This window comes from Tupaia chinensis, unplaced genomic scaffold (assembly GCF_000334495.1).
Source record: "Tupaia chinensis unplaced genomic scaffold, TupChi_1.0 Scaffold000258_1, whole genome shotgun sequence".
Lineage (NCBI taxonomy): Eukaryota > Metazoa > Chordata > Mammalia > Scandentia > Tupaiidae > Tupaia > Tupaia belangeri.
Window position 1 is genome coordinate 2,504,672 of NW_006159738.1, and position 16,536 is coordinate 2,521,207.

At 45.4% G+C, this 16,536-nt stretch overlaps 2 protein-coding genes across 2 annotated transcripts in view; one reads left to right on the forward strand and one right to left on the reverse strand.

Moving 5' to 3' along the window:
* The window catches only part of IFT81 (intraflagellar transport 81), a 165,735-nt gene that overhangs the window by 9,329 nt on the left and 139,870 nt on the right, over positions 1–16,536 (forward strand). The window contains exon 3 of the mRNA XM_014588119.2: positions 6,725–6,819. The gene's annotated coding sequence lies outside the window, so the exon portion shown is untranslated. The remainder of the gene's footprint in view (positions 1–6,724; positions 6,820–16,536) is intronic.
* P2RX7 (purinergic receptor P2X 7) overlaps positions 14,716–16,536 on the reverse strand; it is a 41,143-nt gene continuing 39,322 nt past the window's right edge. Inside the window, exon 15 of the mRNA XM_027772203.1 lies at positions 14,716–14,911. Coding sequence (XP_027628004.1) covers positions 14,783–14,911 — 129 coding nt within the window. The 3' untranslated portion in view covers positions 14,716–14,782. The remainder of the gene's footprint in view (positions 14,912–16,536) is intronic.

Consider the following 16,536-nt stretch of genomic DNA (forward strand, 5'->3'; position numbering starts at 1 on the left):
AGAGAGACAGAAAGCGAGAAATCACCCCCCAGGGGGGATGGCCACGCTGCAATCCCTTCTTCTCCATTCTCCTCTCAAGGATCTTGGGCACGCACGCACACGCGCCCGGCGTGAATTTAAGCCACTGGGTCTGGGATTTGAACTGCGGTCGACTACATGGGAGTCCAGTGACATAGCCATTATGCTAACTGCTGGTCCCAAGAAATCCGTTTCTTTTTTTAAAGAATTATTTATTTAATTTAATTTATTTTAATTTGACCAGAGAGAGAGAGAGATAGAGAGAAAGTGAGAAAGCAAGGAGCCAGGTCCAGGACTCGGACCACTGTCAGCCATGTGGGAGTCCAGTGCCCTCAACTACCACACCACCTGCCTGCCCCCAAAATAAATCTTTTCTAATATCCTTTTTAGTAGCTCTGAAATTAATTAATGCCTATACTCACTTAAATGTGTGTAAGTGGACCTCAAGTTCATGGAAGATAGAAAAAGTTCATTTGATGCAAAAAATATTTGAAATCCATGCATGGTTTTTTCATTAACTTGTGATGATGATGATGATGATTTTGGAGAGGTCTTTGCTATAGGGCGCATGCGCTCGCCAGAAAGACAGAGATAGAGAGACAGAAAGCGAGAAATCACCCCCAGGGGGATGGCCACACCGCAATCCCTTCTCCTCCATTCTCCTCCTGGGATTTTGGGCCTGTATGCACATGTGCTTGGCATGATTTTCAAGCCACCTGGTCCGGGACTCAAACTGCAGTCAGCCATGTGGGAGTCCAGTGACTTGACCACTACACCACCTGCTGGTCCCTCAATAGACTTTTCAAAAAGCTTGTTATTTTTTTCCATGAGCAACAGAGACAGAGAGCACCTTCAACAGAGTCATGAAAGCCACCCTCCATCTCTACCCTTCAGCTAGCCTCACATCCCCAGGGAGGGCTCTACCCTTCAGCTAGCCTCACATCCCCTGGGAGGTCTCTGGACATGAACCGGGAACCTTCCCATGGAGGATTGCCTTGCAGGGTACCATCTGGCCCCCTAGTAGATATCTTCAAATTAATAAATATGCAGGCTTAATAATAGTTACCTTGTGAGACACTCCTTTTACGTAGAGATAACTACTGAGGCTTAAAAAGATTCAGTAACTTAACTCAGAGTCCTTTCGTTTGTAAGTAATGAAGAGATTTAGACCCAGGCATATCTGATCAGAGAGCTCTCACTCTAGGTTACTGCGGAAAAGACGAGCACACCTTTCCATCGTATTTCTGTTTTATGGAGTTAAATATTCAGGCATATGAAGAAGAAGTTTTAATTAGAAGGAAAGTTGAAGAATTTCAGAGAACGCACGTTTGAGTGGCCACTTGCCATGTGCCATGCACCGTGAGACTTGTTACTAGGCCAGGGCAGATAAGACAACGGTTCTCGTCCTTGAAGTCTACAATGCGGTATGGGAAGCCTACTTGCAAATAAAATGACAACTTAGTCAGATAACTACTATAATATCTACTGGACAAACAAACATGATACTATGCTGTGGATAATAATCAAGATAAATGGAAAAATGTTACAGAGCAGTACGTACACTGGGAAGTGAAGTTTTTGTGTTTGAAAAAGGATGGCAAATTATAAAGCAAAGTCTTTGCATCGGTAATTCTGGGAGGGGTGAAACTATAGATGATTTTTACTCTTCAGGCTTAGCCGCATTTTCTAAAATGTGTACAGTGAACTTGATTATTTTTGTTTAGAGAAAAACTATCTCAAAGCTACTCCTAAAAATATTATGAAGTATATTTAATTATGTGGAGGAAATGCTTTTGCTCTAATGTTAAGTAAGGACAGAGAGAAAATGGTATAAGCAGTAGAATCTAAATTATACACATCAAAGAAGAGAAGCATCTTGCTTTATCCACGGAAATGATTCCTCAGATTAATCCCCTTTTCCCTATTATTTGTCTTAAAAATACTAGACTGAAAATCTAGAACTCTGCTAATAAGTTATAGTCATTTGTAAAATAAAACTGAAATGGGGCCAGTCCATGGCCTGGTGGTTCAAGTGGCTGGATCCCACATGGCCATCCACTTGACATGGTTCGAGTCCTGGACCCCATGGTTTGTGAAACATGCCAGGCACATGTGCATGCTTGTGCAAAACCCTGAAAGGAAGGAAAGATGGAAAAGAAAGGATGGTGGCATGACCATGCCTCATCAGGGTGCTTTCTCATTTCCTCTCTTTCTCTTTCTCTCTCTGGTGAGCACATGTACCCTCTGGCAAATTATTAAAAAAAAAAAATAAAAAATAAAGCAACCAACAAACAAACTAAAAAAACCCTAACTGAAATGTCTTATTCCTCAATCAACACATCACTAAATTTCAGTCTACCAATTTCGTAAGGAAAGCTTGTCTAGAAACAGATTCTGCAAATCCTGAGAGAAGATGTTTTAAAAGGGACCTCTGACCTAAGAGGATGTGGACAGAGTTGTTTCAGGGTGAATACTGTGCAAGGTAGCGCATATATTTACGATTATTCACTAGCCGTGTGTCCTTAGGCAAGTTATTTAATTTTTTTTTTTTTTAAATGACAAGTGATTTAGATTTGGGGAGTCTGTTTCATTGTACAATGAGGAACACTGTTGTGTGCAGGGAGGCCTTAAAGTAGATGTCTTTGTGCTATTGCTGTAGGGCATTGAAAGCTCTAAACAAAGGCAAAATTACTGCTGGGCTCTACAAAGTAAACCTGAGTGTCCGCCAGAGGAGGCAGGAGAGGCTCGTTTAGGACCACGAGGCGCTCCCCAGCTGAAGCTTCGGGCTTTGCCTCCTCTATTAAAGAAGAGCACAGAGCGACTCAGGCCTGGGTGCTCTCCATCAGAGAGATTGGTCTGTCTGACCCCCGCTTTATTAGTCTGTCCTTCTCATCCACACCCTTCCCCTCGGGGTCTCTTATCTCTTCGCCCTGTGGCAGGGGCAGCTGTGAGTGTGAGTGTCCGGTGTAGTACGACCTTTCTGATGCCAAAGCTGAGCTGCGGCCCAGTGCTCTGTAGGCTTGGGCTCACCCAGTCACGGGGACCTCAGTAAGCACCAGTAAGTAGAACTGGAACTGGGCGAGGGCGTCTGTGCGGCTGAGTCAGGATTCGAGTCTATGTCCTTGCAGAATCTTCGCTCTTAACTATTTACATAGCTTGACAATGCTGTGACACCGTCCTGTCCCCTCGCAAACATCGTACAGCATTACGTGGAGCCTTTCTGTGGTTCGACCTGGTTCCATTAGTTGGTGTGAGCCAAAGTAAGACATGTTGAAGATCGTGGGGTCCTCCCAGGACGAGAGAAAGCCTGCTGTGGAGACGACAGTCAGGAGACCCCTGTCCATTTCATCGCCTTCCCCGATGACAGGGAAACAGGATCACGTAAAGCGAATCGTATCTTTTCTAAATATCTTTCCAAATGTGTTTAGAAACTGCGAGGTGCCTAAATATTTGAAAGTTCCTGGTAGACTGAGGAAAATAAGACACAAAGGTCCACAGCGTTGCCCTGATAGCGTTGAAGGTGGTGTCGAAATTACTGCGGTCGGTAGGGTGTTGGCCCCCAAGGCTATCCACGTCCTCATCTCCAGAACCTGTGACTGCTACTCTGCAGATGTAACAGTCTTGAGGTGGGGAGATGATTCTAGATTATCTGGGTGAGCCCACTTGAATTGCAAGGGTCCTTGAGCACATGGGAGGAAGGGACCGAAGAGTCTCAGAAGTAGGTGGGAGAACAGAGGCTCAGGGCAGAGTGAGAGGATTGCTCGCAGGGACCGCAGGGGCCAGGAGTCGGGAATAAAGCTGGGAAGGGCAAGGAGGTGGGCCCCCCAAGAGCCTAGCAACTCAGCCCTGCCGGCCCCTTGGCTTTAGCTTGTAAGAGCCCTGTCGTATTCTCGCCTCCAGAACTGAGAATAAAATTTTGTTGTTCTAAACCACAAAGCTGGTCATCTGTTACAGCAGCAGTAGGAACTAACATAGTTGCTAACTCCGTAGAAACATTGTAAACAGAAGATTTCAGTTCAGATTAAGCCACAAAGAATTTAATTTACTGTCTTTAATCTTGGGATAGTGTGGTTTGTTTTCTTTTGGGAGGACTTTGGTATAGGTGTGTGTATGTGTGTGTGTGTACACTCAGATTCATGGCAGGGAACAAGGGCTTGAGGGAGAAGTACAAAGCAGTAACTCCATTAGGTAAGTAGTCATTTCCCCACAAAATAATTTTTGTAAGCACAGAAAATAATCTCCTATTTAAACAAAATCAGAGTTTAAAAAAATTCAAGACCAGGCTGTCCCATAGCATAGTAGTTAAGAGAGAGAGCTAGGGACCAGCAGTTAGCGTAGTGGCTATGTCGCTGGACTCCCATGTAGTCGACCGTGGTTCGCGTCCTGGACCCAGTGGCTTAAAACTCATGCCGGGCGCGTGTGCGTGCATGCCCAAGATCCCGAGAGGAGAATGGAGGAGAAGGGATTGCGTTGTGGCCATCCCCCCTGGAGGGTGATTTCTCACTTTCTGTCTCTGTCTGGTGAGCGCATGTGCCCTATAGCAAAAACCTCTCCAATAAAAAGAGAGAGAGATTGAGCTGAAAAACACACCGGGCATCTGTGTATGTGTTCCGCAAATCCCGATGGGATGGAAAAGTGGGGAAAGGATTGTGGTGTGACCATGCCCCGTTTGGGGGTGCTTTCTCTCTCTCTCTCACATACACACACACACACACCTGCCCTCTGGCAATTAAAAAGGCAATAAAAACCAATTCTTGGTCCAGCCAGTGGTGTGCTATTAAGGGGGCTGGATCCCATGTGGCCAACTACATGGTCTGTGTCCTGGACACAGCAGCCTGAGACACACCTCAGCTACATGTACAAGTGTGCCCAAGACCCCAGCAGGAGGGAGAAACGGGGAAGATTTCAGTGAGGCCATCCTCCATGGGAGTGCTTCTCTCTGTCTCTCTTGCTCTCCTGCAAGCACACGCACCTGCTAACTAATTTTAAAAAATCTTAATGGTATTTTACAGTAAGTGGCATTCTATTCAGTGGTAGAAAAAGACGGATGCTGTGAGACAAAGGTTCACAGTATTGGGCCATCGGAAAAGCCATGATGCATTTTTGCATAGAAAAACATAGAAAACTACATCATGATTTCGGCACGACCTAACACACACATTTAACCTGAAAAGCTTGTGGCGCTCTGACTCCCGCTCAGGACATCTTGTATGTATGTGGAGGCGAGGTCTTAAGCGATCAGCCATCTGGTTTGCCTGGGACTCAGAGATTTCCCAGGGTATGGGACTTGCAGGGCTTGTAATGGGAAAAGTTGACAACCAGGGTGCATCGATCCCCTTTGGGAGGATTAAGTCGACTAACTTCAGGAAGGTGTGTGACCTCCTGTATTCCGAGCCAGCATTCTCCAGCCCTTGGCAAGCCCTCACCTCCTCGTCCATCCCAAGCTTCGGTGTCCCCAGCTTCACTCCGGCGATGGTGGCTAAGGCTCCCCTGTAATAGTTAAACTAGAGACGTTAGGAAAGAAGGGGCTGCCGCAGGAAGCAAAGAGGCTTTCCGGGAAACGCGACCTTCGAGGCACTTCCTGTGATCGCGTATCAGACAACTTCAAGTTTGAATCAAAACAAAACAAAAAATCGTGTGAAAGGTGACTTCTTTGTGGCTTGTCTTATTAGGAAAAGTCACCTGCCGCTTTCTCTAGTGAAGATGTTTTTCTGAAATACACTGAGTTGATCTTTCCTGTCTCCAGTCACTGAATTATTTTTTAAATAATTATTTTTATTTAACTTTATATATTTTAATTTGACCAGACAGGGACCGAGAGAGAGAGAGAGAGAGAGAGCACCAGCCACCAGGTTTGGGACTTGAACCACGGTTGGCCATGTGGGGGTCCCGTGTCCTTAACTGCCAAGCCACCTGCCGGCCCCAATCACTGAATTATTAACCAAATAAAAGGTCTCCAGCAGATCTGAATCTCACACAGAAGGAATCCTGATTTCTTTGGCTTGGAACAAAGCATTTCTGTTTTGAAAACCACCTTCACATGGCACTCAGATTCCCGTTTTACAGCTGAGTGAACTTTCTGATTCGTTGTACCTCCCTCTACCTACCGTAAGATAATAGTTGGAAATAACGGGTAGCTAAGGGGATGAAAGCAGGACCTGTCAGCCTCCAGAACATCAGTGTGTTATAACACCGCAATGTGTGGTGGTTTGGATGGAGGTGAGGAAAGCCTCTGAGTCCGCCCGAGCGAATTGCAAAGCCTTCTCTTGGGATTTCCCTAGGTTTTTCTATCCTTAAGCGTAGCCACTGGAAAAAACAGGGAATACTGCACATCTTAGTAGCTTTATAACTGACGCGTTAGTGCCGTGTGATGTGAAATGTGCCAAGCGACATGAGCTGCGTGTGGACGTTACTGCAGCCGACAGGACGCGTTTGCAGAGTAGCACCCTGCCTCCTTCTGCAGTTACTTCCCCTTTCCTGGGTTTCCCTTCCAGTGAATTCCACTCACTGTGCACTAGAAGATCCAGCAGGAAGTAGGATGACAGTGCAGTCACTTTCACCGGGTCAGTTGAGGGTAAAAGTTACCCCTTTCCTGCCCTGAGAATTGTCCAGAATGCTCATCTCCTCATAGCCCACTCCCTGTCTCTGGTACCCTTGCTAGGAACACACCACCACCCACCTCAGACTTTTGATTTGGTTTTGGCAGCAACCTCAGGAGGCCAAGCAGTCAAGCGCCCACTTCCACGTGAGCTCTGGCATCTTCGAACTGTGATCGGTGGGGATCAGTGATTCTGGCCTCATGTAAGTAACTGCCATTTCTAATCGAAATATGAATGTCCACGGGAAGAGTGAGGCTCATCATTGGGATTTATCGTTACCGCGTGAATATTCACTTTTGAATTTGGGCGATCATTCTAGTTGAACTGAGATGAAAAAAAATCTCCTTGGGTACTTTATATGTTGAAATTCTATCCATAATTTAAGTTCATGTTTAAATTGATGATTTGAAAATAAAATAAAGCAATAATTGGAAACTATATTATGTTCAAAAATAAATAAGAACTTTCAGGGGCCAGCAGTTAGTGTAATGGCTATGTCACTGGACTTACATGTAGTTGACCGTGGTTTGAGTCCCGGACCCGGTGGCTTAAACTCACACTGGGCGTGTGTGCATGCGTGCCCAAGATACTGAGAGGAGAATGGAGGAGAAGGGATTGGTGTGGCCATTCCCCCTGGGGTGTGATTTCTCACTTTCTGTCTCTCTCTGTCTTCCTGGCGAGCACACGCACCCTATAGCAAAAACCTCTCCTAACTAACTAACTAACTAAATAAATAAATAAGAACTTTCAAACAGTTTAATAGAAAAATCAGTTGGCAGATTATTAGGAGAGGTTTTGAGACTAGATAATAATTTAGATAATAATGCAGTACATGCAGAAATACTAGAAATTTAAAATAGGAGTGAAGAAATCTTTTTTTTTTTTAAGAGGTTTTTGCTATGGGGCAAGTATGCGCACCGGAAAGACAGAGACAGAGACAAAAAGTGAGAAATTACTCCATGGGGGGATGGCCATGCCGCAATCCCTTCTCTTCCATTCTCCTCTCGGGATCTTGGACACACACTCACACGTGCCTGGCATGAGTTTAAGCCACTGGGCCCAGGACTCAAACCGCGGTCGATTACATGAGAGTCCAGCAACATAGCCATTATGCTAACTGCTGGTCCCAAAGAAATCATCTTTTTTTTTTTTTTTGAGAGGTTTTTGCTATAGGGTGCATGTGCTCGCCAGATAGACAGAGAGAAACAGAGAGACAGAAAGCGAGAAGTCACCCCCGAGGAGGGATGGTCATGCCGTAATCCCTTCTCCTCCATTCTCCTCTCGGGATCTTGGGCACGCACGCACGCACATGCGCCCGGTGTGAGTTTTAAGCCACCGGGTCCAGGACGCGAACCGCGGTCGACTACGTGGGAGTCCAGCAAACATAGCCATTATGCTAACTGCTGGTTCCCTTTTTTTTTCTTTCTTTCTTTTTTTTTTTTTAAGAAATCATCTTTTTAAAAATATGCCAGAGGGAATGTGTGCTTGGAAGATAGAGAGGAAATGAAGGTGAATACACCCCCCAGTGGGGCATGCCATGCCACAATCCCTTCTCCTCCATTTCTCCGTGTCTCTGTCAAGGTTTTGAGCATGCTTACACATGCACCTGGTGTGTTTTTCAAGTTGCCCAGCTGGTATTCAAACCATGGTCAGCATGTGGACTCTGACTCCTTAACCACAAGGGCAGGGGGCCAATCCAGTGAAGAAATGATCTTTTACTTGCTCTTAAAATATTCAGGAAGTATCTTTACGTGGGGTGCACAAAAAGCTTCACTTTGTGGGATTGTTTGAAATTACGTCATCACCATCAACCCAATTTTCTAGTATGGAAGTTGAAGAGTATGTATTTCCTATGGTCAGAGTGTCTAGGAGAAAGGAAAACTTACGGTTCAGTGGTAATGTCACTATACACAGGGTCTGTACTGGCAGAGGCCACTGAAAAATACCTTACCACCACCTTTGAAGAGCTGAAAAAAAGTGTGTCGTTAGTATCCAGGTGTTCTATCATAGGAACAACCAGCGGGCAGTAGTGCTAAGGAATTAATACTCTCATGTGTGAAAGTCCAGTTTAGTAGGGGATGGACACTGATACGGCGGTAAAAGGTGTCACTCCGCGAGACTGGCCCACATAGGGAGCTTCCAGCTTTAAGTCTCGAGACCTCCCTGAGTGTACCTGGCACGTGGGCTCACAGTCCAGGGCCCGCTAAGGCTGGGAGTGGACTGTGGCATCGAGGCCCTGTTAGGGGTTGCCATCTCTCTCTGTCTTGACATGCATGGAAGAAATTTAAAAAATAAAAACAACTTAAAAAATGTAATAATAACATTGAAGTTATAATTATATGCTTAGAAAATTTTCAGATTTATTCTTATACCATGACAGTTTATTCTAGGATGGTAATAATGAGCTTTGGCAATTGATTTTAACACTCAGTTGTTTGGCCTCATGTACCATACACTGCTTTATACTTCTTTTTATTTTATTTAATAATTATTTATTTTATTTAACTTTATTTATCCATTTATTTATCTTAATTTGATCAGAGAGGGCCAGAGTGAGAAAGAGAAGAAAAGTGAGAAAGCAAGCCAGGTGAATCCAGGTCTAGGATTTGAACTGTGGTCAGCCATGTGGGAGTCCAGCATCCTTATCCACCACGCCACCTACCGGCCCCTCCTTTATACTTCTTCATTAATTTATTTCTTTTAAATTTAGATGGAATTTACATAACATAAAATTAACATTTTTTCCGTTTTTTATTTTTAAAATTTCATTGGTAACATGAGCTCTATCTACCTCCTTAACAAATTTTTAAGTGTAAGATAAGAAATTAGCCATTGCAGTTGAAAAGGGAACTGGCCCCTACAAGGATGACCAAGTGGTTGAAATCCCTGCTCCAGTGGCTTGAAAAGCGTGTGCACGCACCAAATCAGTACACTCCTATGTGGTCCCAGCAGACTTCCCTGGGGTTTGTCTTCTACTCAACATCTCAGCACTGTCTGCAGATATCCTTAAGTCACTGTTCTTCATGTCCCTCTCAGCCCATCTTGACTTTTCAACTTATCCAGACAACTCAGCCTTTCTCTTGTTGTTTTTTTTTTTAGTGGGGGGAGGTTTTTTTGTTATAGGGTATGTGCGCTTACCAGAGAGACAGAAAGCAAGAAATCATCTCCTAGGAAGGATGGCCATGCCACAATTCCTTCTCCATTCTCCTCTCAGGATTTTGGGCATGAACACACATGTGCCCAGTGTGAGTTTAACCTGCTGGGTCTGGGACTCAAACCACGGTCTACTCTGTGGAAGTCCAATGACGTAACTAACCATTATGCCCCAGCCCTTTTCTTTTTAAATCTTCACCCACTTGCCTTCCAGTCTGGGGACCTAGTCAAGTCTACCTGTAATCTCAGCACATGTCATCCTGCTTTCTAGGCCTGGCTCACACCGCCTCTCCTGTTGGGAATGCCTGTTCTCACCCACTGAATGTTTCCAGACTCCTCAACCCATGGGGACCTGCTCATATCTCACGAGCCTCATATAACTCCCAGGATTATGCTTGCCTGGGTGGAGTTTGCCCTTCTTAGAGCTTCTGTTTCAGTCAGATGGGACCAACATAGTTTATGAGACAGTAAGAAAATGAACTAAGCCTATGTCCCTTGCTGGATAGACTTACAAGGTAGGAATCATGTCTTAGACGTTTCAGTCGTGCAGGCCATCTGACCTCCTGGGACACATTCATTTCTTTCCTATTTCTTTGCTTTGTACTACTGTCCCTCTGGAATACTCCTTCTCCATCTTGTCACAATCAGCTCCCCCCCCCCTTTTTTTTAATGTTCAAAGGGTTTGTGTGCATGTGCAATAGAGAGGGGAAAAAACAAAAACAAAAACAGAGCACCTCCCAATGGGGTCTGGTCACACTGTAATCCCTTTTTCTTCTATTCTCTGCCTCATTAGGATTCTGGGCACATGTACATGTGCCCAGTGTGGTTTTCAAGCCACCAGAGCCAGGATTTGAACCAGTCAGCTGTGTGGGTTCTAACTCCCTTTGCACAACACTCAACTACTATGCTTCTCGATATTCAGACCTGGTATAAATTCAGTCCTTGGAGAGGCCACCCCTGACCTCTGTCAGATGTAACTCCATTGTTTGTTTCTATCATAGCTTCTTTCAGACCCTTTATCCTAAGCTGTGCTCACCCCATTTCTTTATGTATTCATTGCTCATCTTCCCCACTGTAGTCTAGGAGAGTCTGCCTTCTCCCGTTTATCTCGAGTCCCTGCACAATACCAGCATGCTCTGTTTTCTAAATGAACCGATGAGATAGATGGACTGGGAAGGGAGATGTGAGGTGTCCGTAGGATTTCTGGCTTGGGAAACTGAACTGATGCACCTGCGTTGGGAGGTCTGGAAGAGCACGTGTGGGTGGAGTGGAGAGAGCAGAGATAATGATTCTTTCTTTACCTGTTTGAGTTGCCTCTAGCTGGTTAGGTGAAATATCTGGAGGCGGTTAAACACAAGGGCCTGGGCTGGCCTCATAGCATAGTAGTTAAGGGAGTCAGAGGCCACATGGTCAACTGCAGTTTGAATCCCAGCCACGGAGGCTTGAAACATATTGAGTGCATATGTGTGTGTGCATGTACAAAATACTGCCAGGATGGAGAAGTGGAAGAGAAGGGATTGTGGTGTGACCACACCCCATTGATGGGTACTTTCTCCTCTTCCTTTCCTGTCTCTCTGGTCAGCACTTGTGCCCTCAGTGAATAAATGAATGAAAGAATGAGTGGATCATCCTGGAACTCACATGATGCTTGGACGCCATTCAGATAATAAGATAACTAGTTCAGTTAGACATAGATAAAATGTCCGAGGCCACTCGGCTAGATGAGTGGCGTGACAGGATTTGAACCCGGTTGGTCTTTTTCCAATGATTTTTTACCACTGTGCTGGGATAGATATGTAAGGGACACAGAACTAAGGTGAGCTTATTTTTTGTTGGAAGAAATAAAACATAAGCATTCAGGGACCAGCAGTTGGCATGATGGCTACGTTGCTGGATTCCCATGTAGTCGACTGCAGTTCGAGTCCCGGACCTGGAGGCTTAAACTCATGCTGGGCATGTATGCGTGCGTGCCCATGATCCCGAGACGAGAATGGAGAAGGGATTTTGGTGTGGCCATACCCCTGGGGGGTGATTTCTCGCTGTCTCTCTGTCTTTCTGGCAAGTGCACACACCCTATAGCAAAAACCTCTAAAAAAAAAAAAAACCCAAAATAAACAAACATAAACATTCATAACTTACCTACTCAACAGGCTTGCATGAAGGCCCTGTTAGTTGGAGTTAGCCCTTACCTAAGCCTGCAAGTACAGCAATTACTTAGTTAAAATGGAGAGTCAGTATCTGCCATCCCTCCCGATTCCTGAAGGCTCAGATTCATGTGACCTTGGAAATTCATTAAAAGGAGCTAAAGATGTTAGAAATGCAAAATCCTTTCTATAGATCATTTGCTTTGGAAACTTGACTCATAAGCCTCTGGGACTGAAAAACAGGAAACTGAAAGATCACAGGGAAAGTGAAAGAAGATAGTGACTTCTAAATCTATTCAAAAAAAGAGAGAAGGAGTTGAGTGAAGGGATAACTCAGGGATTCCCAGAATGAGTGGAGTTAGAACTTGGGTCCTCGAGGAACCTGTAAGCAGCAGAGAGTAAAACCCACACCCTGGCTCAGGTGGGTAGTTTGCATACGTCCTGGGGGCTGGGGAGAGTAGTCACAGTTCCTGTTGGCTCTAATAGACAGGGCCAAATCCAAGCAGGACTCTACTTTTTCTTTATTTTTTTTTTTAACCCATGGGCCATGAGGCTGATTTCCCCTTTTTCCTTTTTCTTTTTTCTTTTTTTGTTTAAGTAAATGGGCACCACAATGTTTCAGTGGGTCAGGCAAATGCGGTGAGTGTAAAAACTGCATTCTGCAATACACCACATCTAGAATCCAGGGGAGGTGAGTCAGAAGTGGTAGTCATTCTAATTGAACAAGCAGGTCACCATGACAAGTGGCTCACACTGTCAAAACTGTCCACTTAAGTTTCTTTCTTCCTGATGATTAGAGGTCCACGCTGCCGCCAGTGTCCTCGTTGTGTTTTGTGTGAGCCCCATCACAGAATGAGAACTTTCTAGACCTCCAACAACGGCAGGACTCAGCCTTATCTCCCAAATCTTCCATGTGGAAAGCAGTACTCTCTTGGGGTCATCTCTCTGGGTGTGAAAGTTTACCATAGATTTATCTGATGATCTTTAGCATGAAATCTTCCGTTAGCTAGTTAACAGCCGCAGCTGGCCCAGTGGCAAGGGCAACTGCTGTGGTCCACTCAGCCCTCACTGGCCTGGATGTCAGACCCACGGAGCTGTTGCTTGCCAGGCGTGTGCGAGGACACTGAGCCCCGGCGGGCTCCTGCAGACAGTGAGAGTCGGGGTGCGAGAGGCGTCCTGGGCTCTAATTTTGAGAGCTCCTGGGTTGGCCTCAAATTAGGGCTATTTTGACCATCTTCTTTTCTTTTCTTTTTTGAGAGGTTTTTGCTGTAGGGTACTTGCACTCACCAGGACAGAGAGACAGAAAGCAAGAAATTACCCCCTGGGGGGATGGCCACACCGCAGTCCCTTCTCCTCCATTCTTCTCTCGGGATCTTGGGCATAAACACACACGAGCCCGGTGTGAGTTTAGGCCACTGGGTCCAGTACCCGAACCACAGCCGACTACATGGGAGTCCAGCGACATAGCCATTATGCCATCTGCTGGTCCCTTAGCCATCTTCTTTTCACCTGATTGGTGAAGAAGGGATTTTGGGGATGACTGAACATACAACACCCACCACCGGACCGACCAGGTTGGCAGCAAACACCACAGGCGTGCAGGGCCACACAGCAGTTGCCCTCAGAAACAGCGAACAACCAGAGCGGGTGGGAGGCAGACTTCATAGTATCAAAAGGGTGAAGCGCCCTCGTTCCTCAGAAGAAGAGGTGGCTGGCTCATTTAGGCAACCCCGTAGGTTGGCAGGGAACTCAAACCTGTTACTCAGGGGTAGGTCCGTTTGATAAGGGAGGTGTGACTCTGTGACCTTTTCCAAGGGAGGGCTGGGGAGGGGAATTTGTAGTTAGGCCATTCCAGGCCCTCCTGGTTTCACCAGATGGGAAGGCAGCATGTAATTTAAACCTTTATTTTAGGTATTATGTCCCAGGGTGAAACACCTCAGGGCTCGGTGGACGGCCTTTCCTCTCTCTGTTTGGTATACTTCTGCCCTTTCTCTGAAGCTCAGCAAAAGCATTCTCATCCCATCAGCTCAGGACAAGGATACTCCAAAAATCAAGGCCCATCAAAGCGTTTCCTCCTTTCCTCTCACTGCTGGTCTTTCTATGACTTCCCAAGAGGAGAGAAAAGAGAGTTAGTCCAGTTGGCTGCATTTGGGGGGCAAATGTTCCATGAAATAGAGAAAGACTGAAATTAAAATGAAAACTATAACTACCCACCGCTCCTAGTTCATTTTCCACACAGTGATCGCTGATATTTACGAAATTAAATATGACTTTACTAGGCTCCTGCTTAAAATCTTTAATAGCCCTCGACTGGTCGTAGGTAAAGGCAGACTCCTTCCCATGGCCTATAAGGTCTGTGCAGTCTGGCCCCGTCCTGCTGTCCAGCCTCGTCACATGCCTTACTTCCCTCTACTGTCTCTGCCCAGTCACACAGGTCTCCTTCACGTGCTGCAAACCTGCGGTCTAGAACGCACTTCCCTCCCCGTTCACGTTGTTCACTAGTCCCTACCCATCACTTCCTCACGCATTCCTTCCTCTGCGGGACTTCTCCCACAGAGGTCACATTCCTCCTGGCTCTCAGAGCATCATTAGCTTTCTTCATCATGGTGTTCATCACATGTTGCAAGTGTATGTTTGTTTGACATGTCTGATTAATGTCCATCTCCCCATCTCTCCATGAGAGCAGCAGCCTTGTCATTGGCCTCCAGTGAGTGCCTCCATGAATATTTGTTGAATGAATGTATCAGTGAATGAGGTAACTGATTTGGAAATCTTCTGAAAAAAGGAAGTCAAGAAAAGACTTAAAGTATACATCATTTTGTATTATCAAAACAGTCACATAAGAACACTTACATTGCCAAGTTAGAATTAGGAAGAGTGTACACGGTGGCTTCCTCCAGAGAGACCCCAGTTCATGACCAGTCCTCCACGCATCATCCCGTCTACAGCTGGAAAGCAGATCTCTTCCCTCCTGACCGGACACAGAGGAAGCTGATGCTGTGCAGGTGCCATAACAGAAGAATGCGTTTAAGGATATGAAAACAGGTTCCTGCGAGATGCGGCTCTCGTTGCCTTTGGCGACGACATTTTATGCAGTAGACTAAAAATAAGAGTACAAATATGGTCCCTGTTCCCGTAGGAAGCGCCAGACATTTAACGCACAGCTGCATGACACAGCACCCGTCACCCTCGCCCGGAGCCTCTGTGAGAAAGGTGAAGGGAAACAGTAGACAGATCCAGTGACTGCCATTCGGATTCTCATTCCATCTGGGGCCTCAACGAGATGATGGAAGCATGCTAAGAATAAGGCACCGAAAATGAAGGCTTAATACCCAGAGGTCACTAGAATGGAGACCCGTAACAGTTCCATAGAATTCTTGGAGTAAAAAATTTCACTTGCAAAGAAGTCTTATACAATTCACTTTTCAAAAAATATCTCTGAAAGGTAGTAAAAATGAAAGTTAAATCTGGCATAACTAATTCCTGAGTTTAAAGCCAGACTAAACCTAAAAAAAAGGTTAAAAAAAAAAAAAGGGGTTTGGACATGTGTGTGCAAGAGCGCGTGTGCCCCAAAGCCTGAGAGGAGAATGGAGGAGAGGGATTGCGGTGTGGCCATTCCCCTGGGCAGTGCTTTCTCGTCCCCTCCTCCCCCGCCTCTCTCTCTGGTAAGTGCCCCTGCCTTATAGCAAATTTAGAGAAAAGAAAAAGAAAAAATAGGTTTTTATTTGTTATTTTATAGTAGAAAGCTGCTTATTTTTTAAGTATCAAAATGGTAAATCTAGAGTATATTAAAAAACTCACAGATCCTTCATCAATCACAGTATTGAATAGGAGCCTTTAAATTTAAAGTAGTTATTTAGAAAGAGTAGTTATTTAGAAATAGCCAGCTCTAGTGACAAGACCATAGATCCTAAAGCCTGCAACTATTCTCACTCATATACTTAGTGGTCGATGTGTAGAAGAGGTATAAGTTTGGGTTTGGATTGCTTTTTAAGTAGCACTCAGACCACATCAATTCTAACTGGCTGCAAAGTTTAAGAGATTAAAGGCTTAAAAGTGGCCTTTTTAAAAGTTTCTAACAACAGTCACTTCCAGTCATAGAGTTGTGATGAGGATTGGAATCTTTTGGGTAGCTCAGCAATCAGATTTGATAGGTTTAGGGCTGGTCTGATGAGTTACCCAGTTTGGTCTGCGGTCCTCCTAGAACTGTCCAATAGAAACCCAAGGTCTAGAGGGCTCCAGGGATGGTGTGGGCTCCCCATGAACTTTAGAACCATGGAGGTGTGGACTGGTCTATGTCCCTATCCATCAGGCTTACGCTCTGTCCCAGTTTTCTGTCTCTGTGTAACCAACACCCCCAAATCTTAGACACTTCGGATAGCAGTATGGTTCTCTACGTTGACTGGGCCGTTCTCACATTGGGGTATCTCATTCCGTTTCAGTCTTATGTTAATAGGACCTGAATCACCTGAAGGTTTCATCTCTCCTATGTTTGGTGGCTAGGCTTGGATGGCTTGAGAGCTGCAGGTTAGTTGAGCACTCTCCTCTCTACATGTCCGCTTGGGCTTCCTCACAACATGGCAGTATTAGGGTAGTCAGTCTTTTACATGGGACCTGGCTTT